This window comes from Elephas maximus, chromosome 4, assembly GCF_024166365.1.
Source record: "Elephas maximus indicus isolate mEleMax1 chromosome 4, mEleMax1 primary haplotype, whole genome shotgun sequence".
Lineage (NCBI taxonomy): Eukaryota > Metazoa > Chordata > Mammalia > Proboscidea > Elephantidae > Elephas > Elephas maximus.
In genome coordinates, this window is record NC_064822.1 from 90963477 (window position 1) to 90980902 (window position 17426).

Consider the following 17426-nt stretch of genomic DNA (forward strand, 5'->3'; position numbering starts at 1 on the left):
TAATCCAGCCTCATTGACATCATAGAGATAGGATTTACAACAGACAGGAAAATCAGAGCAGATGACAAAATGGTGAATAATCACACAATACTGGGAATCATGGACTAGCCAAGTTGACACATATATTGTTGGGGGACACAATTCAATCCATAACATTCTACCCTTTGGCCTCCGAAAGCTCATGTTCTTGCCACATGTAAAGCATTTATCTACCCCATCGTATCATAGCAGAGGTTTTAAAGCAATCCAAGTTCAAAATCCAAAAATTCCTCTTCATCTGTGAAATCTAGAATACAAGTTATCTGCTTTCAAAGTACAATGGTGGAAGAGGCACAAGCCAGACATCTCCATTACAAATGGGAGAAGCTGGAAAGAAGGGATAGCAGGTACCAAGCAAGTCAACAGAACACATCACATTAGCCCTCAAGGCTTGAAAATAATCTCTTTTCTCTGAGACCATTTAGACAACGGCCCTGCCCTCCGGACTCTAGATATTGGCCAAACTCTCTGGATTCTGAGTGCAAGGCCCTAGGCTCTGGGCTTCAGCTGTGCCTTCCAGTCCCACTGGAACAGCAACTCTGCTCCCTCTGACTTGGGCGGCCACATTCTCCTAGTCCATCTGAGTGGTGACTCCACCCTTTGAGACTGAGGCAGCTCTGCTTCCTGTATTCCTTGTCTCTTCAGCTTTTGGTTCCAGTTCCATGGCCTCTCAGCCTCCCGATCTGCCTCCTGGATCTGCCTGCTGGGGTAAGTGTTCCAAAGCTCTTTAGCTCCACCATAAGTGCCTGAAGGCACCCCACTCTGCCAGTAAACTTCAGCTGGAAGGCACTCAGCTCTCTTGCTCCCTGGGTCTGCAAGACTAGCTCCACCGATAAATGCCTGGAGGCAACCCACTCCGCCAGGAGGCCTCCTGCGCAAAGGCACTCAGCTATCTTGCTCATGGGTCAGCTCTGGAGCTGCCTCATGCTGGTCTCCTGGTTCTGCTGCTCCTGGTTCTGTGCTGCAGCCAGCCCTCTGCTGCTGCTTTTCGCCATCTGCGCCATCTTCAGTGTAATAGCTTTCATCACTTCCTTCTGAGTCCTCACCAGAATTGTCTTTAATGTCCACAATTCCACAACAGTCTTTTCAAGGCAATCTAGGCTTTTTCTATTAGGCCCTTTAAAACTCTTCCAGCCTCTAATCCATTTACAGTTCCAAAACTGCTTCCACATTTTAGGTATCTGTTAGAGCAGCACACAATCTCTTGGTACCAAATTCTGTCTTAGTCATCTAGTGCTGCTATAACATAAGTATCGCAACTGTATGGCTTTAGCAAAGAGAAATTTATTCTCTCACAGTCTAGGAGGCTATAAGTCCAAATTCAGGGCATCAGTGCCAGGGGAAGGTTTTCTCTCTCTGTTGGCTCTGGAGGAAGGTCTTTGTCATCAATCTTCCCCGGTAGAGGAGTTTCTCAGCCCAGGGGCCCCCAGTCTAAACGACACACTATTCTCCTGGCTCTTGTTTTTGGTGGTATGAGGTCCCCCTGTCTCTGTTCGTTTCTTTCTTTTATATCTCAAAAGAGATTGATTTAAGACATCTATGGGGTCGCTATGAGTCGGAATCGACTTGATGGCACTGGTTTTTGGGTAATCTTATATATTGAGTCCTGCCTCATTAACATCACTGCCTCTAATTTTACCTGCCTCATTAACATCATAGAGGTAGGATTTACAACACATAGGAAAATCAGATCAGATGACAAAATGGTGGATAATCACGTAATGCTGGAAATCACGGACTAGCCAGGTTGACAGTTATATTTTTGGGGAACAAAATTCAATCTGTAACAGGCTCCTCTACACTCCACCTGGTAGTTGGAGAAAAGGGAGAAGAGAGTTTCAAGTCAGAGGTTTCAGAAGCCATGCATGGGGATGGCAGGTTATCACTTCTCCTGCAAAATTTTGAGTAGAATTCAGTTACATGGCTTTCTTTACCTAACTGCAAGGGAAGGTAAAGAAATGTAGTCTTCTCGTGTACCCAAGAAAATGATACAGGGTTTGGTGAACATGCATTATTTCAGCCACAGAGACATGCATGGACTGTAAGCACCTGTCTGTTACATTCATCATTGGATTTCCAGCACCTGTCACCATGCTCACTCAATGTGTTAACGGATTAGTGGCCAACTTTCTATTAGCTATTTTAATAAATAAATTAGTATATTAAGACTACATGTACAAGATAAGATTCCATATTTAATTCTACTCTAAGATAATTTGAGAACAAATAAAGTTCTGTTGACTCCATTCATTTAGTGTTGCAAAAGGTAGTCATCCAATGCAAAGTCCCTTAGAAATGGTTTCTGTCAGAAAATTATAAGCAGCGGCAAAAACACCGATAGACTATCAGATGATATACACATTATAAAACACTCCATCTGAAAATACATCCAGTGATGTGAACTGATACTATGTAGCAAATGTGAACAACTTGAGTCAAGAAATAGAAATATGTACAATGTAAGCACCTTGAAGTAATCAAATGAGGAACCAGAAAACTGCTGCCCAAAATAGTTATAATACATTATGCCCCAAAAGGTGTTTTTACTGCAGTTCTCTCTGGAAAGAGCAAGCCCCTACTGAGAAATTATTTCTCTGAGTATACATATGTGTGTGTAAGGGTCCTTTAAGTTAAACAACCAGTAACTAATTCTCTAAAGGAGATTTCCAGCATCTCCTAACTTAAAAGTACAAGGTTGCTAGTGTTATTGACTGCAACATCTTCTGTATTGAACCAAATAAATTCTTAGAAAGTTGCATTTAAATTATAGCTATATGTATGGAGGTAAAGAACCCTTTCAGTATTAATTTGTATTTGTATTTGAAACTACTTGTTTAAATTATGGCCCAGTAGATAACACCACAATTACACAGAAAAAGAAGAAATAATTAGGTGCAATCCAGTGAAAAGTGGATAATGAATCCCGAAGGGAGCAAAGCACCTTTTAACAACATCTGAATTGAGTGTATACAAAACTAGAAAGGTAGTATTTTCTCCTCAGGAATCTGTTTATTCAGGGGGCAGCCAAGGAGACTGAGGCAGCTGAATTGCTCCCACAAAGGTTTCTTGAGACTGGATCATGGGTGACACTTCAGGGAAATGGGGGAGATGTCACCTGGATGAAGGACCATGTGAAGAAATGTGGGATGGTTTCCAAGATTGAAGTGATGGCTTGGGAACTCGGCTTGATTTAGGGTGCCTGGAATGCTGTCCCTTTCCCCTGGTACATCGGTGGTTTTGGAATACAGCTTCCAGTAAGCAAGCCAACTTAAAATGTATTTTCTTCCATTTGGTATTCGTTGTTATTGTTAGGTGCCACTGAGTTGGTTCAGACTCATGTGACCCTATGTACAACAGAAGGAAACACTGCCTGGTCCCACACTATCCTCACAATTGTTGTTAAATTTGGTATTTAGCTAGTGTTTAAAATATATGACTTCACAAAAGTCCCTGGGTGGCACAATTGGTTTGCCCTGGACTACTAACCTAAAGGTTGGTAGTTTCAGACCCACAGACACATCCAGAGGCACCACAGAAGAAAGTCCTGGTGAACTGCTTCCTAAAGATTATAGCCAAGAAAACCCTATGGAGCAATTCTACTCTGTCACACATGGGGTCTCCATGAGTCAGAACTGACTCAGGGAGCCGGCTTTAAAGTGCATTATTAATAAAGTCCTGAAAGAGGACGTGGTGATGGAAGGTCTGACATTGACACTCTTCTGGAAACCTGCGGATTTTCAGTTCCACCGCTTCCACACACCCCCTCGCAGTTCTCTGGACAGGTGCTCCTGATAAGATGCTTTGTTCCTGTGGGGCAAAGGACAGACTTTGGCGCTGGAAGACTCTAGAAGGATTCCAGCTTTGCACGGCTGTGTGGCCCACTATAGGTTCTTTCCTTTATCTCGGATACTTAACTCACTGAGTAATTCCGGGACATAAATGAGGTTATTCCTAAGGGCTGAGCACAGCGGCAGAGGCACATGTGGGACCTTTAGCGTGTGGGTCTGCGGGAATGGCAAGCCCACTAGTTAAGCCAAGGGGCCCGCAGGAGAGCCCGGTCAACTTCCCAGCACCTAGGTGTGCAGCCGCAGGTGCGCTCGCGCCGGGTTCCCCTCCGCCAATGGGCGAGCTCCTGCGCCCGGGGGGCGGGGCTGCGCGGCGTGAACTGGGTCGGGGACCGCGCCCCGGGCTCTGGGCCGGCTCAGCACAGCGCGTCCTTGGCTGCCTTCCCGCCCGGCGAAGGAGGAGGCGGAGGTGGCGGTGCAGACAGATTGAGCACTCGGCGCTCTCCCAGTCCCGCTCTCGGGAGGCTACGGGCGATTGGCTCCAGAGGAGAAGGGGCTGCCCGGCCCGCCGCTGCAGTAGCGGCGTCAGGCGAGTGCCGTAGCCGCAGACGGTGTCGGAGCCCAACTCTTGAGCAGGTCGGAGCGTCCCTGGAAGGAAGGAGCGAAGAGGCAGTTGGCGAGGAGACGCCGGAGCGGAGGGGCCTCGGCGAGGAGCAGCCCCGTAGTCCCTCTCCAGAGTCGCACAGGGACTGGACATGCAGGCAACGCCCCCCGGGGTCCGGTCGCCGCCAGGGAGCCCGCCGGGCGCACACTGGCGCAGAACAGAAAGCAGAGCCTCGAGCGAACAGGGCAAGATGAGCGGCGAGGGGGGCTACAACTTCAGGAGGATGGCGATTCGGCGGAAATGTAATCCCTCCTACCTGCTGACCGGAACGCCCCGACCCTGGAGCAGGCCTTCGCCTCACCTGGTCACTTACAGGGTTCAGGCTTCTGCGGTTGCCACAGGTAAGCGTCTGTTGGGCGGGGAAGCGCCATCACAGGTGAGGCACACGTCGACCGCCCTGCAGGTGTGCCCCTTCCACCGATTGCGGAAGGAAACTGCTGGGGAAGACTCCTTTCGAGCGGAGTGCAGGGCCACCCACGCCCTTACCGATTTTGTCTCTTCCTCCAAAGGACCTTGGGTAGGAGCGCGGCTAACCCTGAGCTTGCCTCAGAGGTCAGTTCTCGGAGTATTCCGGAAGTAAAGATAAAATTCTTTAAAAGAAAGAAAACGTTTTCTTAGGAATTAAGGCCCATTTTCTCCATACTGAATTTTAAGTTTCTTGGTTAAATTCCTGCTTTCGGCAGAACTCATGAAGAACTGGTACAGTGAGTGTGAGAAGGCTGATGTCCGTCCTGGTCCCGCAGCCTAGCTGTTGAATGACCTCGGACCAGCAGTACTAGTGCTCCTCGTTTTCCCTTTGGAAAGAGACGCATGACTTTCAGCCTGAGTGTGAAAAGCTGCACATTTCTCAGGAGGAAACACGTCCCTAATATGCAGAGATCGAATTCTTATTGCTGCTTTCGTAATAGTAAATTCAGATGCCAGTAATTAAGTATTTTGAGTTATGAATTCTTATCGAATCTTAGTACTGGCAGAAATCCTGAAGACTATTTTTAGTGGGTTTATTTAACACCACATCTTCCTCTTCGCCTTGTACATGCGTTCCGTTTTCCCGAGGCAGAGCTTGAAACTACCTAGAACACACCAGGGTTTATTTTCCCTCTGGTTTGCAAAGCTTTTTTTTTTTTAATCCCATTCCCTCCCCCCCCGCCCCTTTTTTGTGCTCCTATTAAGCCGTAACTAGAGATGTCTTTCTGTAGACCAGTTTATTTAAGCAGCAGAAATGCAAAAACTTTTTGTGTATTTTTTTTACACATTTTGTAATGATTATGCAAAGCTATTATGATGATTTAAACATATACTGAAACTTTAAAAATATTCCTTCTAGTCTTTGTTATGAAGGTAGTGGGCCTGGAACAGAAAACTTAATGGATGATGACTACTAACTCATAGCCACATTAGATAAGGATAGAAACTATAAGAAAATATGTAAACAAGTAACCGAATTACAGTGCACTGGGCCTCAATTTCCTCATTTGCAAAATCAGGACACTGGTGAAATGATCTCTTAGATCTTTTCCCGATATAGGTGTGATTCCTTCTAAAATGAAGTACAGAAGAGCTGTCCCCGTTCAGGGAAGAGTGTTTGTCCTTGTCGAGTGAAAATGCTATGCTTTGTTTTGAAATTATTCATGCTTTATTTTTCAAAGTGTTTTATTTATGACTCAGTTTCTTAATTATTAGGAGTCCTTGTGGCGCAGTGGTTTAGCCCTCAGCTGTTAACACAAAGGTCAGTGGTTTGAACCTACCATCCACTCCGAGGGAGAAAGATATAGCAGTCAGCTTCCATAAAGATTAAAAAAAAGATTAAAAAAAAAAAAAGATTACAGCCTTGGAAACCCTGTGGAGCAGGGGAGTTCTACTCTGTCCTGTGGGGTCGCTGTGTGTTGGAATCAATTCAACAGCAAGGAGTTTGGTTTTGGTTTGTTTTCAGATTGAGGGCAATGGAATCCAAATTCTTTGCATCATTGTTTTATAAAAAATCACCTTGGCTTAATTTCAAACGCTTCGAGTAGGTGAACAGAAGATGAAGTGGTGGCCTACGAGAAGTAGGGGGAGTGGAGCTGTTCCAGTCTGTAAGTCATTTCTACAAGGTGGCTGTGCTTATAGAAGGAAGATTCCTTTTTTCCTTTTCTATTCTTTTCTGATTCAAAGAGCACCCAAAAAAACCTTTCTTTTTTTGATGAAATCCTAACAGTAACTTTTCTAGGGCTTTTACATTGTCTTGATACTGTTCACTGCCTGAAACCCTTAAGTTATTGCTGCTCTTATTTTCAGAGTTGAAAAGTACTGTGTCTTCATAGGTAGCGTTGGTCCCTTTCCTATAATGGGATCTATAGCATCTGTTGGAGAATGATCTAGTGTCTTGGTATGTAGTCTTCAGCTACTGGGTGAGCACGTCGTGTTCAATTTTCAGATAGTGCTTCCTGCTTTGAATCAACTCTTCCTCCCTATTAAGGCTCATTGAACTATCGTTATGTGTACATTGTATCCTCCCCCATCAAAAAGTAAACCAGATTTAAATTAAATTCCCAGGAAGCACAAATTCACAAAAACCACAAAATTTAAACCTAATACAGAGTGGCTGTTACTCAACTGATATGTTGCTTTCCCTATTAAAAAAGAAGGAACAAAAACAGGGGTCAAGAACTTTGCAGAGAATTCAACTGAGTGATGTGGACCATGTTCTTTGGTTATGAAACTTATGAAATTTAGAGTTCTGTGCATTTTGACCAAAAAATAATGAAAATAAGGCCTGCCTACTCCCATCTTCCATATATACCAAGTGTGAAGCTCCTCATCTAGATGAAGCAGAGAAGATAATTAAGACATAGACTTGGGGATCACATAGCACCCAAGTTCCTAATCCCTTTTCTATCACTAACTGTGCAAATTGGAACAAGTCTCATTTTTTCATCTGGACGATGGAGATAACAGTGCTTATATTATAAGACAGTTGGGAGGATCAAGCAAGTTTATATAGGTAGCTGTCTGACACAAAACAAGCACTCAATAAATGCTAGAGAGTAGCAAACTGCAGCGTCCCAAGAGTCTGGCACTAGGATTGGCACATAGGTGGCACTCTATAAATACTTGTTGAATGAAGGAATAAGCGAATAAATGCCCTCCTTCAATGGTGTTCATAATGGCTACTATTTTTTAAACACATATTGCATTCTGGTAACTGTTATGTGATACACACACAAATACGTATATGTATCAATTTATGTCACAACAGTCCTACTAGGTAGTTAGTATTATGCCCGTTTTATAGCTGAAAAAATAGGGACACAGGTGTTTAACTTTTGCAGAATCATAAACTGGTAATTGGTTAGCCAGGATTCAAACTCAGGCGTGCCTGGCTTCCAAGGCAGTACTTTCACCACACTTCACGTTATGCAGCCTGTGATCTTTCTTTGGGAAATGAGGCATCTTCATTAGACCTCGTCCTAAGCAAGCAGATGAAAGTGTTGTGTGAGTACAGACACCAGACGGTCTTTAGGCACAGAAGGGGAGTGTTTTGACTATTGTGGTCCTGTGAATTACAGTTTAAAAGTCCAGAAGTCATCTTTCAAAAGTGTCTTTTCTCTTACCAAAAAATCATACATTCAAAGGAATATGATGTACATAAGTGTATATGTATATAAAATTTATATATGCGCGTGTGTGTGGAGCCCTGGTGACGCAGTGGTTAAAAGCTTGACTGCTAACCAAAAGGTGAGCAGGTCAAATCCACCAGCCGCTCCTTGGAAACCCTCATGGGGTGGGTAGTTCTACTCTGTCCTATAAGGTTACTGTGAGTTGGAATCTACTTGCTCACAACAGGTTTTTGTTTTTTTGTGTGTGTGTGTGTGTATATACATACTGTCTTAGTTTCTTAGTGATGCCGTAACAGAAATACCACACGTGGGTGGCTTTAACAAACAGACATTTATTTTCTCATAGCTTGGGAGCTAGAAGTCTAAACTTGGCACAGGCTCTAGGGGAAGGCGCTCTCTTGGCCCACTCTGGGGGAAGCTGCTTGTCACAGTGTCTCTAACCCTGGTGTTCCTAGGTTCCCTGGCGATCCTCACCTGTGCTTCTGTCTTCCCCAGTTTGTGCTTGCTTGTCTCTGTGCCTCATCTGCTTTTTTTATATCTCCAAAGTTATTAGGTTTATGACACACCTTACACTGATATGGTGTCGTTAACATAACAAAGAGCTCTATTTCCATTAGGATTGCATCCACTGATACAGGGTTAGGGTTCCAACACATCTTTTTTTTTTTTTTTGAAGGGGGATGCAATTTATTCCATAACACACACACGAAAAGAAAATATTGGTAAAATCTCTGGTACCCCCTACTGGTATTTCTTTCCCCAGTTTTACCTTTTTTTTACCCACAAAAGCGCCCACTATTCTGAAGTTTGTTATTACTTTGTTTTTTGTTCAGCTCTACTACATATGTATTCCTAAGCAATATAGTTTTTTTAGTTTTGTCTGTTTTAAAATTTATGGAAGTATATGTATTCTTATGTAACTTGCCTTTTTTCACACTATTAAATGAGACCTCTGTGTTGAGGCAATCCAACCTTGCAGTCTCTGGGTTAAATTTAATTTGTTGATGGGTTATTGCTTTTCATGCACACTGCTGTGTAGGGTTTTTTAAATCAGCTAACTGTGATAATATCTATATATCTTTGCTATTTTTTCTCTGTTTATTAATTGAGAGCACTGTTAAAGTCCCACTGTTGTTATGGATTTTTCCGTTTTCCCCTATAGTCCTATCGACTTCTGCTTTATGTTTTTGAGGCTTTTTTTTTTTTTGGATGTATTTAAATTTACATCCAATGAATTTCGTTTCTTTCTGTTGTACATAGGGTCACTATGAGTCGGAACCAACTGAACAGTAACTAACAACGACAACATTTACATTTAAGATTGTTATAACTTCTTGATGATTGGGGCTTTTATTGTTATGTCATAGTCCTCATTCTTAGTTGTTTTTGTCTAAAAGTCTAATTTGTCCGATATTAATTTAGCTATCCCATCTTTTTTTAAACTAGTATTTGCGTGGTATTTTTTGTCTTTTGTCCCTTTATTTTCAGTCTCCCTGTGCGGGTATGTTTTTAGATCTGCTGTATTATAAACAGGTTAAACATTGTTAAGTCTGATAGTGTGACTTCGGTGAGCTTAGTCCATTTATATAACTACTGATATGCTTGTATTTATTTATACCATCTTATTTTATTTTTTTTTTTTTATTTTATGCTTTTTTTGGTCCAGCATTTTCTGTGCCTTTCCTTTATTTCCTGAACGTAATCTGAATATCCGAAGCCCTTGGGGCAGGGGCAGGGCAGGATAGTGTCTCTATGGAATGTTGTTTCCCCTGACTCCCATTCAGGGGGGCTCATTCCTTAGTGTTTTGGGAATCCTGAAGAGCCTGTATTGAGGATGCTTTTCTGGAGAAAATATGTGTTTGTTTCTGCCTCCTCTTTGATTTTTTGGCCAGGCATTTCCCTGACTTGAAGGTGATACAAAGTTGAACTCAGGCTTGCTTGACAAAAAAATCATCGTTTGTTGTTAATTTTTCGTCTTAACCTTGGCATTGTTCCACAGATTTTTCTCATCAGTTTGCTTTGACAGAAAGCAGATGTTTCCCAGGCCACCATTTTAAAAAACTTGTAGCTTCTTCCAGGGTGAGGCAGTAGTGCTGGGGGGCCTCAGGTTCTATTCTTATTTATTGCACAAGCCCTAGTCCTTAGTCGTTGGAGCTCTAGGTTCCTGGGAATGGCTTTGCACAGGGCAGCATGGGTTTACAAGTTAGATCATCCACTCAGGTTTACAATTTTTTTTTTCTTCTTTCTTTTAGCCACTGTGGACCTCCTTTATTTTCTTACGACCTCAGAGTACACTTACAGGTTTATTCGTTGTAATTTATTCAGCACCCGGGTGCTTTGCAGTGAAGGGCTTTTCACTTTATATACTTTGTAAGATTTCTGTAAGTAGTTCCTGTTCCCAGTTTTCACCTTGTTTGGAATACATACATTTTCAACTCCTACTTCAATATCCTGAGGACTAATTTCATCTTTGTTTTTGGAAGGAGGGGTGAAAATTTGGGTAAGAGCAGTAAGAGTAATTACTATTGAATGCTGGCTCTGAACCAGGACTATCTGTATATTATTTCCAATTCTTATTTTTATGGCAGCCCTTCAAGATAGATGGTATTATTATCATTTTAGAAGTAAACCAAGTTTGAAAAATTCTAACTGTAATGCCCTACAAACTAGTAAGTGACAGAGGCATACTTGTAATACTAGCTCTTAAGTTTCACAGGGCTTTGAAAGGTAAAGCGCAAAGCAATAACAAAATGTCATATATGTTAGGCTAATATTTGTAACACTAATGAATGTATGCTTTTCAGAAAAAGAAAGCAATCCTCAATATTATTGGAATCATTTTTAGACAATGATCTAAACAAATAATTTATTTAAGGATTTATAATAAAATGAGGATGTACATCAATATCCTTAATGTTTCTTAGAAGCTGCTTGAAGATGGCCTCTTGCAGAGTCCTTCAGAGAGTGTCTTAGTTTCCTAGTGGTTGGGGTCAGCCTGAGGCCACAGCTTCTCAACTTCCAGGGTACCTGCCCTTGGATTTCATCCTGGTCTAGTTAGGACTATATTGAAATTCTTTTCAACATGCATTTGCTAGAAAATTGATTGAAAAAGGATTCAAACATGATCCATTTAACTTTATTGATATGGTAAAAAACCCTGTTGCCATGGAGTTGATTCCAACTCATAGTGACCCTGTAGGACAGAGTATAACTGCCCAATAGGGTTTCCAAGGGGCACTTAGTGGATTCAGACTGCCGACCTTTTGATTAGCAGCTGAACTCTTAACCACTACGCCACCAGGGTTTCCCTGGATACAGTAGTAGTGTGGGATTCAGTAGGTTTTGACAGGAGCTTTTGAATCTATAGTTTTAAAAAGTAACACAGGTAATTCTGATATCTGGCAGGTTTCTGAAGGCCATTCTACTGGCTGTAGCAGAATTACTTAAGAGCTAATTAAAAATTCCCAGATTGCCCTAGATGTGATGACTCGGAATCTCCAGTGGTAGGGTTAGAGAAGCTGTATTTTTAACAAAATCCCAGGTGATTATGATGCATGACCAGGCTCCCGAACTACTGTTTGTTCTCAAACCTGGGTAAATCCCACTTTGGTCTTGAGCAAAAGATTGGTGGTTTGAACCTACTGACAGCTCCTTGGGAGAAGGATGTGGCAGCCTGCTTCCATTAAAATTACAGCCCTGGAAACCCTGTTGGGTAGCTCTACTCTATCCTATAGAGTCTCTGAGTTGGAATTGACTTGATGGCATTGGGTTTGGTTTTGAGCACAGACAACCAAGATTTGCTCCAGCAAAGCAAATTAACACTTAAGACTTTAATAAACTTCAGTTAACACTTCATCTGGTGGTGGCCACTGCTTTATTTCAAGCCCACTTCTCTCACCAGCAAGGGACTCTGGTGGCACAGGGGTTAAGCACTCGCCTGCTAGCTGAAAGGTTGGCGGTTTGAACCCCCCAGCCACTCGATGGGAGGAAGATGTGGCAGGCTGCTTCCATAAAGATTAACAGCCTTGGAAACCCTATGAGGCAGGCAGTTCTCTTTTCTACGAGCCAGAATTGACATGAAAGCAATGAGTTTAGTTTTGGTTTTTCTCTCACCAGCAATATTGCTATCTACTCTACATCAATTTTCTTAAATCTGGATATGGATAATGTCCTTCTCATAGAAACCTTCCATGGCTTCCCTATTGTTGATGTCAGTATTGATATATTCTCTATTCAAAATTGATAACCTTAGTGACTTTGGTTATTTTATTCAGTTAAACTTTACCAGTAACTCCTCACAAAGCACAGAGATACACCTTTTACAATTCATGTAAATGTTTAATATTATTTTAATTATTAAAGCTGGACTAGTCATGCATTTACTTTGGCCACGTCATCAGGAAAGACCAATTACTAGAAAAAGACATCATGTTTGATAAACTAGAGGGTCAGTGAAAATGAGAGAAACCCTCAATGGGATGGATTTACGCAGCCGCTGCAACAACACAGTAGTCCCCCCTCATCCACAGTTTCGTTTCTGCGGTTTCCATTACCCGCTGTCAGCTGCCGTCGGCAGTGCTTATGGTTCAAGTAATCCTTATTTTTACTTAAAATGGCTCCAAAGTGCAAGAATAGGGATGCTGGCAATTTGGATATGCCAAAGAGAAGCCATAAAGTGCTTCTATTTTATTACTAGTTATTGTTATTAATCTCTTACCGTGCTTAATTTATAAATTAAACTTTATCATAGGTATGTATGTAAAGGAAAAACGTGGTATACATAGAGTCTGGTACCAATGATCATGAACTGATACAGGACCAGGCAACGTTTTGTTCTATTATATGTAAGGTCATCATGAGTCGGAGCCAACTTGATGGCAGCTATCAACAACAATGGTCATGCATTGGTCACACTTCAAAAATCGTGTGTGTTTGTTTTCAGGAATAAATTTGGAATCATTGGCAGGGCATTGCCTAGAATTAGTCATCTGTTCTCGACTTGGAGTTGACAGTGTGGACATTAGTACCACATACTGTGTATTATTACTGTATTTTTATTGCTTAAGCAGGAGCAGAGTGAAAACAAACCCAGCTGCCGTGCCCCTTTTACACACACACTCGTTCACTGGAATTAAACTCTCAAGGTCACCAGTTTGCAGCATTTGTGGAAACTAGGGAGCTGCTGCAATTCTAGGACTGCACCAAGATGAGATACGGCCTTGTTGCAAACAACCCAGCCTGCTCTGCAAGACTGGAGCTTTCCCTGGGGCCTCGGGCAGGATTTTGTGTTAGGCCATGGGTTAATAGTAGCCTTAAAAAGTGCAAGGATTTTTACAATCAGTGTATTTCTGTTTTTAAAGTATATGTCAGTTGGTGTATTTAGGAGGGGAAAAATAAGTGTACAGAACCAAATGAATTATACTCCACCTGAAAAATACTGAGGGGCTGTCGTTTATGATTACAAGAGCAATGAAGTTTAATGTATGGGAAGTTAGCAAATTAGATTATTGTCAAATTCTGTTTAAAGTACTGGTTTAAAACCCTCAATACAAAAATAAAGCTTATAAAAAGTTCTTTGTTTCCTCTGCAGAAAGTTGATGAACGTGTAACATTTTTTCCTAAATCATGCTGCCTTACTGCTGTCATTGATGACCCCAATATGCTAAGCAGTGTTGGAAATCCAAACACCTTGACCTTGAGTAACTCCCATCATAGAAGAGGAATTTAGATGCATAATAACAGAACATAAGGAAGGGTTGGGTTTAAGAGGAATGATCTGAGTGGTTGTGGTTCAGCAGACAGCACACTTTTGACTCTGCTACCTCAGCTTTAGAGAAGACTGAACATTTGACCTGGCCTTCACGGCCACCCTGAGTCTGTGGCTGCTGGTTTATGCATCTGGTTGAAGCAGCAAGAAATCCATACCAGGTTGAAAAACAATTTCACTTCCAAGTTCCATTCAGAGTCCTAAGCCAAGGAGTATTTCTGTGTTTTCTATATCGTGCATCCTTCATTACAAAGTTCACCTCCTATGATGCATCTCTTTTTTTTATCCTATTAAGCCAGGGGTCTTTCATTCCTTCAAAAGATATTTGAATGTCTATTGTGGACCACGCACTGTGTTAAACCAAAAAAAAAAAAAAACCCGTTGCCATGAAGTTGATTCCAACTCATAGCAACCCTATTGGCCAGAGCAGAACTGCCCCATAGAGTTTCCAAGGAGCTCCTGGTGGATTCAAACTGCTGACTTTTTGGTTAGCAGCTATATCACTTAACACTATGCTGCTAGGGTTTGTTAGGGCCCCTAGAAGTCAAGGAGAGAGGAATATGCTATGGTGGCTTAAAGTGTGAGCTCTGAAGTTAGAATGCCTGGGTTTGATTCCTTCTCTACTACTAATTAGCTGGGTGACTTTGGGCAAAACACTTAACCTCTTTTTGACTCAGTTTATTCATCTATAAAATGGGGATATTAATATTACCCATGTCATGGAGTTGCTGGGAGAATAAAACGAGTTAATATTCTTAAAAGGCTTAGAACGGTGCCTGGAATAGTAATTGCTATTTTTCAGTAATTTTTTTGGGAATAGCATAGGCACTGTCCTCATAGTCTGAGGTCCTTTTGGCATTTTTTGCTTATGTCTCATCTACCACTTGTCTTACTGAGTGGTGATTGGTTATTTATAAGGTACCAGGCACCTGCTGAGCACAAATCACTGCCGAGATGTAAGCTCTTCGTGACATGTGTCTTTCCAACTCCTTTCCCCTTAGCCTTCCTCTTTTCCTCAGTCCGGAAACCCTGGTGGTATAGTGGTTAAGTGCTATGGCTGCTAACCAAGAGGTCGGCAGTTCAAATCCACCAGGCGCTCCTTGGAAACTCTATGGGGCAGTTCTACTCTGGCCTATAGGGTTGCTATGAGTCGGAAATCGACTTGACTGCAGTGGGTTTGTTTGTTCCTTAGTCCCTGCCAAAGCTGCCTTCTGCTGCTGATCTCCTTCAGTCTTTTCTTCTGTGTCCGAGCCCCCTTTGATGTTGGAAAACTTCTCTAAAGCCTGAATTTCATCACAGAACCACCCTCTGTCTTGCTCCCTGACTGAAGCCTGGCTTTCTCCCCAAAGCACTGGTATCGTGGTGACTTCACAGGCAATTGCTCGTCTTCCATGACCCACATGTCTCCTGGCCAGGACCAGAGGTCAGCCCTCTCCTGGCTCACCCCAACTATTTCTAGTCTGCCTCCTAGAAGAAAATTCCCTTGCTTTCACTTTTGCCAACAACCTAAATTTCTTCGTGTTTCTTCACTGTATTAGCCCTGCCAGTCTCTAACTCTGTAGTAATCCACCACCCCTTATGGCCCCCTCAAAGCCCACTTAAGGGCTTAATAACTATTGAGTGAATGGAAGAGCCCCAAACTAGTTGGCACATTTTGGTTCAACATAAAGAATTTTGCAATAATCAACACTGTCAGAAAATGGAAATTGGGTTCATCCAGTGGTCATGAGTTCCTTATTAGTGAGGACGGTCAAGGAGAAGCCAGATGATTTAGTGGCTGTGCTGTAGAGACTAGATATCAGATGTGACCTTTTCTGACCTGTAATCCCAACTTGCAAACTACACGGTTTAACATCAGTGGTTTCCAGCTTTCCTTCTCTGTCTACACATTCACATGCTCCCATAAGCAATGTGTATCAGTTTTGTTTGGAAATGTATTGGGAAGGTGTGAGAATAGTATGCTTCATTCTCCTTGAGATGTAACAGATTAGATGATCTCTATATCCCTGCTAGTTTAGCAATTCTGATTATTCCCGGCATCCTTTATAACACTGTGATACGTTTTGACCTCAGAGTGCATTGAGGTAGGTAGTATCAATATAGTCATCCTTTTGGTGTATGTGGAAACCCTGGTGGAGTAGGGATTAAGAAGTACGTCTGCTAACCAAAAGGTTGGCAGTTCAAATCCACCAGGTGTTCTTTGGAAAAGGTATAGAGCAGTTCTCTGTCCTGAAGGGTCGCTATGAGTTGGAATTGACTCAACAGCAACAGGTTATTGGTATATGTTGGGAAACCACTTTAATTTTTCTAATTAACTAATAGTTACGTGTAGCATATATATATATATTTACTCTTGTTTTTAACATCTTAGTGCAATAAAAGGGGCGTAAGCTGTATTGCCCAAAGATGCTATCCAATGTGGAAGAACTCACAAGACTAGCTACAGAATGGAGAACTGACTGGTGTGATAATTAGAGCACCTCTTTAGCTCTTTTACAGAAAGTGGTAAATAGGCTGCCTGCTGTGAAAACAGTGAATAGAAGGGGAAGAGAAGGAGTCAGGAGGAAGCAAGGAGGAAACTGCTGATCATGGTATTCATTGTTCAGAAGTCAGCATGGTGCCCAGTATAAGCTCATTTTCATTGAGAGTGAACGCCTTTTCCAAGTTTTGGAACCGAGGGACCAAAACTGTGTATTTTGTTAACCTGGAGATTTGCTATAGCAATATTGTGGGCATTGGGGAGGTAGAACATAGAAATGGAAAAGTAAAGTTATTCACAGAACCCCATCTTCAGTGTCATTTAGTCATTAAAGCTTCCCGGTGAGCCAGCAGGGCTGGGGTGAGATACTTCTCTTTCTCATGGTCTTACTGATGGTAGTTAGTCTCTGTAAACTTCAGGAAAATTGTATAGCACTGACACATTAAAAGTCCTTATTTCAGAGTATATTCATTCCTTCAGGTCTTTTGTTAGTGGTCTATTTCTGGCATAGATTCCTGGTTTCCACTGCTATTTATATTTTTTTAAAATCTGTGAGGGAGATTTTTATTGTCATTCCTTGCTTTTGGTCTCAAAGCCAGTTCTTTACCTTTACCAGTTATTGCACATGCTGTGGTGACTTAGAAAAAAGACGTTGTTATAGACTTTTGGAGATGCTTTATACTTCATATCTGCTTGTTTTTCTTTATTCACAACCCCCCCAGTAGATTTAGAATATAATTTCCCTTTTGTTTTAGTCATCTAGTGCTGCTATAACAGAAAAACCATAAGTGGGTGGTTTTAACAAAGAAATTTATTTCTTCACAGTAAAGCAGGCAAAAAGTCCAAATTCAAGGTGTCAGTTTTTTTTTTAGTTCCAGGGGAAGGCTTTCTCTCTCTGTCGGCTCTTAAGGAAGGTCCTTGTCCTCAATCTCTGCCTGGCTGAGGGGCTTCTCAGGCGCAGGGACCTCAGGGTCCAAAGGATGCACTCTGCTCCTGGCACTGCATTCTTGGTCATATGAGGTCCTCATCTCTCTGCTAACTTCCCTTTCTGTTTATCTCTTGAGAGAGAAAAGGTGGTGCAGGCCACACCCCA

The 17426-nt window shown here is 42.1% G+C and overlaps 1 protein-coding gene across 1 annotated transcript in view; it reads left to right on the forward strand.

The window, feature by feature from the left end:
- The first annotated feature begins 4307 nt into the window (after positions 1-4307).
- FGD4 (FYVE, RhoGEF and PH domain containing 4) overlaps positions 4308-17426 on the forward strand; it is a 245009-nt gene continuing 231890 nt past the window's right edge. The window contains exon 1 of the mRNA XM_049882786.1: positions 4308-4829. Coding sequence (XP_049738743.1) covers positions 4580-4829 — 250 coding nt within the window. The 5' untranslated portion in view covers positions 4308-4579. The remainder of the gene's footprint in view (positions 4830-17426) is intronic.